Genomic DNA, 9,137 nt, shown 5'->3' on the forward strand with positions numbered 1-9,137 from the left:
AACTCACAGAGATCCGCCTGCCTCTGCCTCCCGAGTGCTGGGATTAAAGGCGTGTGCCACCATCGCCTGGCTCCAGTCAAACTTTTAAATGTTATCTTTTAATTGTGTGTGTGTGTGTGTGTGTGTGTGTGTGTAAATGTGCACATGAGTGTAGTACCCTCAGGTCAGAAGAGGGTGTTGGATCTCCTGGAGCTGGGGCTACAGATGGTTGTGAGCCATCTCGTATGGGTGCTGGGACCTCATTCAGGCCCACTTTCAACAGCTCAGCCATCTCTCCAGACCCAAAACTCTGGAACTCCATCGAGAAGTCTGCGTTCCTCTCCATCTCTTGAGATCAAGAGGATTTGGACGGAAGGAGATGATTGGGAGAGGATTCCAGTAAATGGTGGGCAGAGCTGTGAGACTGAGCGAGGGGGAGAGAAAGGTGCATTGTGGGGCCTTGGTCCACTCTAGTACTCAGTCTCATTGGGGAGTCTCGCTAACGTTCTATCACTGAGAGAAAGGAGCCAGGCCATGCACCTGCCAAGGTATTCTGTCATTGACTGGGGCTGCCAACTGGGTGCTAACAGTTGCTCAAGTAGCACTTCTTTGTGTACTGGAGAAGGGCTCCACCAGCCAGAAAACCCCACATAGTACCACAGGTGAGCCATGACGGTGGTGGAACATTCCAGCATTGCTACACCCTGTACATGTGAGGGGGGTGCTCTTCCTGTCCACCTAGGCACAGAGGGAGGCACTGGAATGTTGATTAGGGGAGGAACTCAAGTGCACAGCAGGTAGGGATCCCGGGTAACCAATATGCTTCTGGCTTCTGGAGCAGAAGAGTTGCTTCCATGCAGAATGCAGAACATGACCAAACCTAAAAGCAGCAGTAGCAGCTGCAAAACACTTCATTTTAAAATTTATATATTTATTTTTTTCTCGAGGCAGGGTTCCTCTGTAGCTTTGGAGCTTGCTCTGAAACTAGCTCTTGTAGACCAGGGTGGCCTTGAACTCCCGAGTGCTGGGATTAAAGGCATGCACCACGACCATCAGGCTATTTCATTTTTACAATATGTGTGGGTGTTTTGTCTGCAGAAACCAGAAGAGGGCATCAGAACCCCTAGAACTGGAGTTATAGATGGCTGTGAGACAGCTTGTGGGTGCTGGGAATGGAACCTGGATCCTTTGGGAGAGCAGTCGACCCTCCTAACCACTGAGCCATCTCTCCAGAGTGGCCTACCCTTAGACAGCAGCTCAGGCTGGTCAGGCTGGTCTTGGTCTTGAACTTCTGATTCTCCTCTCCACTCTCCAAGTGCTGAGATTTCTGGGTGTTTTGTTTTACATCAGTATGGAGAGGCACAGAGACCCAGGAGGATTACCATAAGCCCAAGGCTAGCCTTGAGAACTCAGTGCATTCTCAGCCAGCCCCAATGGTACAGGGTAGACCTTGTCTCCAAAACCAACAGCATTTTTCCTCCAAAGAAGATAAGACACTGTAGGTACCACTGAGATTATGGCTCAGCAGTTAGGAGCATTGGCTGCTCTTACACAGGACCTGGACTCCATTTCCAACATCCACATGGTAGCTTACAATCATCTATAATTCCAAGTTTCAGAGGAGAGGATTGAATACCTTCTTCTGGCCTCCCTGGACACCAGGCATGCAAGTAGCACACAGACATGCAGGCAGAACACCCACATATAAATTTAAAATAAACTGGGCAACATACGTTCCTGAAGATTGGAAGCCAACTCTGTTTCTAAAAAAAAAACATTTTCTCAGGGTGCTGGAGAGATAGCTCAGTGGTTAAGAGCACCAGCTGCTCTTCCAGAGGTCCTGAGTTCAATTCCCAGCACCCACATGGTGGCTCATGACCATCTACAACGGGATCTGATGCCCTCTTCTGACACGCAGGTGTACATGCGGAGTACTCATACATAAAATTAAAGTTTGAAAAAAATTTTTCTCTCTGCCATTGAACTGGAGTAAAACATGAGAAGGCACAGATGCCAGTTGCAAAAGCACTTTTTCCCCATCCTCAACACACACCTGAGTAGAGCTCTCCTGGCTCTGTGTGCTAAGTGATGTGTAAACTTTGCCACTTAGCAGCGCAGAAAGGTCTTTCAATGATCTAACCACAAAGGGGTTTCCAATCCCAACCACATCAGATCATTTCCTTCCTTTACATACGCCAGGGCCTCTCCAGCCCAGCTGGGGGTTTCCTCATGGTGCCCTCTGAAAAGTTGGATAGGAAGAGGGAAGGCCACAGTCTTCGGGTGACTGTCCCATCCTAAAAGAACTTGAGGGCCCATTCAACCGCTGGCGGCCAGTGGTGCAGACACTTTCCTGGGATCTTAGCACCCTCCTTTTTTTTGGTGAGCTGTGTGGCGAACATGGACGCGCCCTTACGAGTATCACAATTCTTACAGAGAAGCAAGCTGGGAAAAGGCGGGTACAGCTCCTTTCCATAAGTTATGAATGAGAAAGTGTTTGTAGAACTCATTGTTAAAACGGCGGAGCAAAAACTTGGGCGCCTGGCCAATCGGAACCCGGAGGCTATTTTGAAATCTTTCCAGCAGCAGCCAATAGGTGTGCAGGAGGCGAAGCTTGGTGTTGGCGCAAGCCAATGAGGCTGGCTCTGTGCCTGGCTTGAGCCCTGGGGCTCGGCCCTTGGGACTGTCAGAAGGTTAAAGATGGAGCCCACCGGCGAGAGGGTGCCACGAGGTGCGGGGTCGTCCGGGTAGGACAGGGTCGGCGACAACCAGGATCTCCTTCCACTAACCTTCGCTTTGTCTCACCATGAGAACGAGGGGTGTCTGTCCATGTGAGTAGCTGGTCTGAGGTGGGCGGTGCGGTGAGGGTAGGGGCCCTCCCGGCAGGAACTCCAGATGGCATGAAGCCCTCATTCTGCTCCTCCCGGCGGAAGAATCTGTTAGGATGGAATGCAGAACTCATACTGGGGGAACAGATCAACAACCAGGTCCTGTAACTCCAAGGGCCTCACCTTCTAGGAGTGAGCCACCCCTCTTATTCTAGAAGGAGCTCCAGGCTGAAACAGGGTACGAGGTAGCCCCACTGTGCTCCTCTTGGGGCTGAGCGCAGGTTCTCCTCCTTTGTATGTGAGCCCCCTCGGGTGCTTGCTCTTAAGTTCTCTCCTGGGGGTGTATTTCACCAGAATCAGAACCATGTTGGGGAAAGTTTGGCTGCTCTGAAGTTCCTAAGACCCGGAGGACTGGATCCCGGCTGGAATCCCTTCTGTGCTCCAAGAGGTCCCACCCACCTATGGTGGTCGAACTTCCAGCCTTGTATACAATGAGGGTGATGGATTGCCTGCTGGCTGCAGGTGCTCTGACTAGGTTGCACTACTGTGCTCTGAGAAGCAGTGCAATGATATTGTCAAAGCATCTGGGACCAGCCTTGTAGAACACCTTTTCACCTACAACCCTGCCTGCCCCCCCTTCCCAGGCTGGGCCCCTCAGGCCTGCATGCCTTTCTTTCTCCCTGCTCGTTTTACTCTGTTCTCCATGGAAACTTGAGATTCTAGCCAGGCCTGTGTCTCTGGGGTCAGAGGGCACCTTTGACCCAGGCAGAGGCCCCGCCCAGGTAGGTCCGCCTTCTAGGTCTAAGATCCCACCCCACCCCCACCGGAGAGGCCCACAGGCTTGCTGGACACTCTTTCCCTGTTGCACTACTGTGGACCTCTGGGGAGCAGTGCAATGACGAAAGGGCGTTTGTCGGGCTCTGCCTGCCACCCACTCTACTCTCTCACTCCCCAGCTGAGAAGCCTGAGGGACCCAAAGGGAGTACTTGGATTCCTGGGGCAGGGTTGGATGAGATTCCCTAGCTGAGAGAATAAGGCGGATTCTGGGGAGCATACTCCAAGGCTGGAACCAGTACAAAGATGAGATCCCGGATTTGAAAAGGCTCTGGTTTCAAGCTCTTGGCTCCCCAGGTTAAGATTAGGAAGTCCATGCTAGGTGTGGTGGCTCATGTCTGGAGGCCAAGGCAAGAAGATTGCTTCAGATTTGAGGCTAGCCTGGTCTATGATGTAATGCTGTCTCAAGAACTAATAAATAAATAAATAAATAAATAAATAAATAAATAAATAAATAAATAAATAATTCTGGGCTCCAGGAGCTTGAGGAGAAACAGATGTTCACCTCTTTGTATGGAAATGGCTTCTGTGCCTTACTCAGCTTTGGCTACACCAGGAAGAACAGCACTCAGCCTTCCTGAATTCCTGAAGATAACAAGGTGAGGAGAGACTATTCTGAGTGGTGTTTGGGAGGAGGCATGAGAAAGTGCACACCAGGGCCATTATGTTGGGTCTCCGGGCTTATCAGGATGCCTGGGATGGATGAACAGACTTGGTCATAGGAAGCCTGCAGAGGACGCCTGCTCACCATGCTGCTTGCTCTTTTACAGGAGGGTATATCCTGAACAGGACAGACAGTGAGGTGTCCAGCATGTCTGCTCCCCAGGCAGGGCTGGAGCCAAACTTTTAAGGAAGCCTTTCCCGGAATTTGCTTACAGGGTTACTTTTACTAACAAAACCCAGTGAAAAAGCTGGGTGTGGAGGCCCATGCCTTTGAACTCAGCATTCGGAAAACATGGGTAGGTGGATCTTTGTGAATTTGAAGACAAGACTGTCTACATCTCTAATTTCAGGACAGCCAGAGTTACATGGTGAGCTTCTGTTTCAATGCCCCCGCCCCCAAAAATAAATCCAGTGAGAGTTGGTCAGGCCCATCTCCTTGAAAGGAGGCCCAGACTTTGAGACTGGCTTTGGGGAATAGCCTTCACCCTGGCTTGACAATCGTACTCTAGCTGTCCAAGTCCTGGCACCCGTAGGGGAACTGCTCTGATGCATATATGGGTCTCAGGCCTGATGGAGGGCTTTGATCATGAAGAAGTAGCTGGCATCCATCCTCCCTAGTGGCCATGGTAGATGCACGCCAGCAGCTTTTCGTGCAAGCACGAAAGCATCCTTGCTGAGATGCCCAAAAGTCTTTACTTGTACATATCTCGGGTGTGGGCCTGGTGCTTAAGGGAGGGCTGGACCTCGGAGGTTTTAGGTTGGCTGTCAAGAGGCAGGTGAAGAAAACTTTCAGAAATGTAGCTCAGGGGCCAGGAGGACAGAACAGGAGGGCATCAAGACAGGGCAAAGTGGTCTTGAATGGGGCATGCTGTCATACACCTTTAATCCCATCATTCGGGAGGCAGAGACACTCAGAGGCCGAGATCAGTCTGGTCTACAATGGTTTCCCCGTATAACCAGAACTACACAAAAACACAAACAACAAAAAAAGAAGTGGTCATGTCGGGCGGTGGTGGCGCACGCCTTTAATCCCAGCACTCGGGAGGCAGAGGCAGGCGGATCTCTGTGAGTTCGAGACCAGCCTGGTCTACAAGAGCTAGTTCCAGGACAGGCTCCAAAACCACAGAGAAACCCTGTCTCGAAAAACAAAAACAAAACAAAAAAAGAAGTGGTCGTGAAGGAGCGATCAGGACGTGATCCGGAGGGGAACGTGTGTAAAAGCTGCAGAGCAGGACAGGAAACTGAGAGGGTGCAAAAGCCAATGTTAAAGCGCTTTGAGGGCAGAAGGAAGTCCTTTTGGATATTGCCTCGGTGAACTGGAAGCCAGATTCAATTGCCATGGCAGACTGGTATGGCAAGGTCGGGCGGGAACAAAAAACTGGGAGAGGACCACGGCTCAGAAGGAGATTAAAAAACCCAAGGTACCTCCTGGGTGGTCAGGAGGCCTGGGGAGGGAGAGCACACCAGTGCGCAGGCCTGGGAAGGTGGGCATTGTCACGTGTACTGGCGCTGGCCCCGCCCCCTGATTCTAGGGCGGACTGGGAAGGGGGCGGGTAGTCTGGGGAACTGGAGCCTGCACTGCGGCTGTAGGGAGAGTGGGTACATCCTGTAGTCACCGCCCCGTGGGCTCTTGTCACCTTTTGGGACCTTGGTTCTAGCCCTTGGGAGGGTCCCTTTGCCCCAGGAGCTCTGCCCTTACTGCTGCTCCGCCCTCAGACAGCACCAGCCTACCACCAGTAGTCCCTCTCGATGGAAGTCCTGGACGAGTTTGACAACGAATTCCCCCAGAGTGTGACCTTCTGCCAACTCATCTCCGAGGAGGACTTCGAGAGGCAAGCTGCTACCTACACGCAGCGCTCGCTGCGCCGCCTCTTCCGTTCCTTGGACCGCAATCCAGCGCTGGCGGAGAGGGTCGTTCGCAAGGGCAAGCAGACTGAGATGGAACAGCGTGGACTCCTCTCCGGCCTCTGGGTGCGGAAGGCCCCCACCTTTCCCTGCAATTTCTTAGGGAGAATCTTTTTTTTTTTTTTTGGTTTTTCGAGACAGGGTTTCTCTGTGGTTTTGGAGCCTGTCCTGGAACTAGCTCTTGTAGACCAGGCTGGTTTCAAACTCACAGAGATCCGCCTGCCTCTGCCTCTCAAGTGCTGGGATTAAAGACGTGCGCCACCACCGCCCGGCCTTAGGGAGGATCTTTGAGGGTGGGGTTTTGGTTTAGGAATGGACGGGGAGGGAGGTCACCTAGCGGGATGTGTGGGAGGCTTGGCGCAGCCGGAAGGGTCTTTTTTGAAGCCAAGGATGCCAACTGGGGATAAAGCAGGCAAGCGACTCTCTTCTGGCTTTCCGCCTTTCCGCAATCGCTATTGCAGGCGAAGTTTGTCTGTGCTGTCCAGGGGGAACTGAACCAGTGCAACAGCATGGGTGCCCTGGAGATGCATCAGCGCCTGGAGCAGCTGAAGTGGCGCATCCACCATGTACACCTGTATTCCCGGGGTGAGGATCAACTACTGAAGGTGTGAGCCCTTGGTAATCAGAGCCCAGGGCCGCTGTTCCCATTTCAATTACCATCAACATTGCAGTATATGTGAAGCTCAGGTTGGTGACATCAGTAGTGCCCACCTCTCCTCTCCAGGTTGCACTTACCCCTCTCGGATCATATTTAGTGAAGAGCAGGAAGGAGGACCGGGAACAGAAAGGGAGAAAAACCAGCACACCTGGCTTTAAAACAAAGTATTATTGTTGTATGTGTCTGTATACACATATGAGTATGTGTGTGTAAGGCACACACGTAGAGGTCAGAGGTTAATTTGCAGGAGTTAGTTCTTGTACTGTAGGATCTGGAGATCCAATTCAGGTTGTCAGGCTTACATAGCAAGTACTCTTGCCCAGTGAACCATCTTGCTGGCCCCTTTCTCTTTCTTTTCTTTTAAATTTATTATTATTATTATTATTATTTTCGAGACAGGGTTTCTCTGTGGCTTTGGAGCCTGTCCTGGAACTAGCTCTGTAGACCAGGCTGGTCTCGAACTCACAGAGATCCGCCTGCCTCTGCCTCCCGAGTGCTGGGATTAAAGGCGTGCGCCACCACCGCCCGGCTAAATTTATTATTTTTTAGACAGGGTCTCACTCTGTAGCTCTGACTAGCTCTGGAACTAACTCATTGTGTAGACCAGCCCTGCCTGGAACTAAAGACGGGCACCAGCACATCTGGCTCTCTGCTCTCTTTCTCCACCTTTGTATTTGGACACGAGGTCTCTCTCTCTCTCACGGAACCTCATTGATTTGGGTAGGCTGATTGGCCAGCGAGCTTCAGGCTTCTGTCTCTATCTACCCCCAGAGTGCTGGGATTACAGCTGTGTACTGCCCTACCCTGCCCTGTGTTTTCTGTAGGCGATGGGAATCTGAACTCAGATCTTTCTTATTTTTTTTTTCATCTTTTTTGAGACAGACTTTCATTTGTAGCCTTGGCTGTCCTGGAGCTCACTCTGTAGACCAGGTTGGCCTTGAACTCAGAGATCTGCCTACCTCTGCCTCCTGAGTGCTGGGATTAAAATATACACCATCAGGCTTTGAACTCAGACTTTATGCTTCTGATGTAGTTACGTTACCAGCTGAGTCAGTTCCTTAGCCCCCCTTATTATTTCTCTATTAACATTTATTTTAAAAATTTAAGTATTTTTAATGTATTACTTATGTGTGTGCGCGCACACACATGTGCGCGTGCACATGCACGCATGCTTGTGTGTATGCATGTATCCCATGTACTTGTACAGATATCTGTAGAAGCCAGAAGAGGGCATTGGATTCCCTGCCGCTGGAGTTTCTGGTTGTTGTGAGCCACCTGACATGGATGCTGGGATCTGAACTCAGGTCTTCTGCAAGGGCAATAAGTGCTCTTAACCACTGGGCCATCTCTTCAGCCTTTCTGTTAACGTTTATTTACTGTGTGTGCGTGCACATGCACTTTCCATGGTGTATATGTGGGTGGCTGAGGACATCTTGCAAGTATTTAATTCTCTCTACCACAACTCAGGTTATCAGGCTTGGTGGCAAGCACCTTTCCTTGCTGAGCCAGCTTGTTGGGCCTCACATATCCCTGGCTGACCTTAAACTTGATATGTAGCTGAGATTAACTTTGAACTCCTGATCCCCCTGCCTCTATCTCCTGTTTTTTGGGATTACAGGCATACACCACCATATCCAGCTAATGAACCCTTCTGATGGGCTGTATGAGGTGTGCTTTAACACTCAGATGCATTCCCAAGGCTCATTCAGTGCTTTCCATAGGCCTGAGTAGAGCAGGGTTTGGCTCAGGGTCCTTCTAGTTATTCCATCCTGTCAAGACCTCACTATGTGTTTCCTTTTCCATCCCCACATGCCTGTGAGGCCTGGTGTAAGCTGAGGGCTCACTGTCTGTGGCCTGGGCATCCTTGCTGCTGTTGGTAAACTCACAAGCCTTGCCTGGGAGGCAGCAGGTTACCCTACAGGGCCTGGTTCATTCTAACATTCCCGTTGAAATTGTACCCATAGTCAGGTGGTGGTGGTGCAGGCCTTTAATCCCAGCATTTGGGAGTCAGATCTCTGTGAGTTCGAAGCCAGCCTAGTTCTAAGACAGGCTCCAAAACTACAGAGAAATCCTGTCTCTAAACCTTCCCCCCCAGAAAAAAAAAACAAAAAACAAAATTGTGCTTTTAAAGTTAGACATCTTGCCTGGCGGTGGTGGTGCACGCCTTTAATCCCAACACTCGGGAGGCAGAGGCAGGCGGATCTCTGTGAGTTCGAGACCAGCCTGGTCTACAGAGCTAGTTCCAGGACAGGCTCCAAAGCCACAGAGAAACC

The 9,137-nt window shown here is 51.0% G+C and overlaps 1 protein-coding gene across 1 annotated transcript in view; it reads left to right on the forward strand.

Moving 5' to 3' along the window:
* Positions 1-5,856: 5,856 nt before the first annotated feature.
* The window catches only part of LOC101997423 (vegetative cell wall protein gp1), an 11,570-nt gene continuing 8,289 nt past the window's right edge, over positions 5,857-9,137 (forward strand). The window contains exons 1-3 of the mRNA XM_013354745.1: positions 5,857-5,896; positions 6,018-6,272; positions 6,668-6,791. Of these exons, the coding sequence (XP_013210199.1) occupies positions 6,051-6,272; positions 6,668-6,791 (346 nt within the window). The 5' untranslated portion in view covers positions 5,857-5,896; positions 6,018-6,050. The remainder of the gene's footprint in view (positions 5,897-6,017; positions 6,273-6,667; positions 6,792-9,137) is intronic.

The sequence above is a fragment of the Microtus ochrogaster genome, unplaced genomic scaffold (assembly GCF_000317375.1).
Source record: "Microtus ochrogaster isolate Prairie Vole_2 unplaced genomic scaffold, MicOch1.0 UNK68, whole genome shotgun sequence".
Taxonomy (NCBI): domain Eukaryota; kingdom Metazoa; phylum Chordata; class Mammalia; order Rodentia; family Cricetidae; genus Microtus; species Microtus ochrogaster.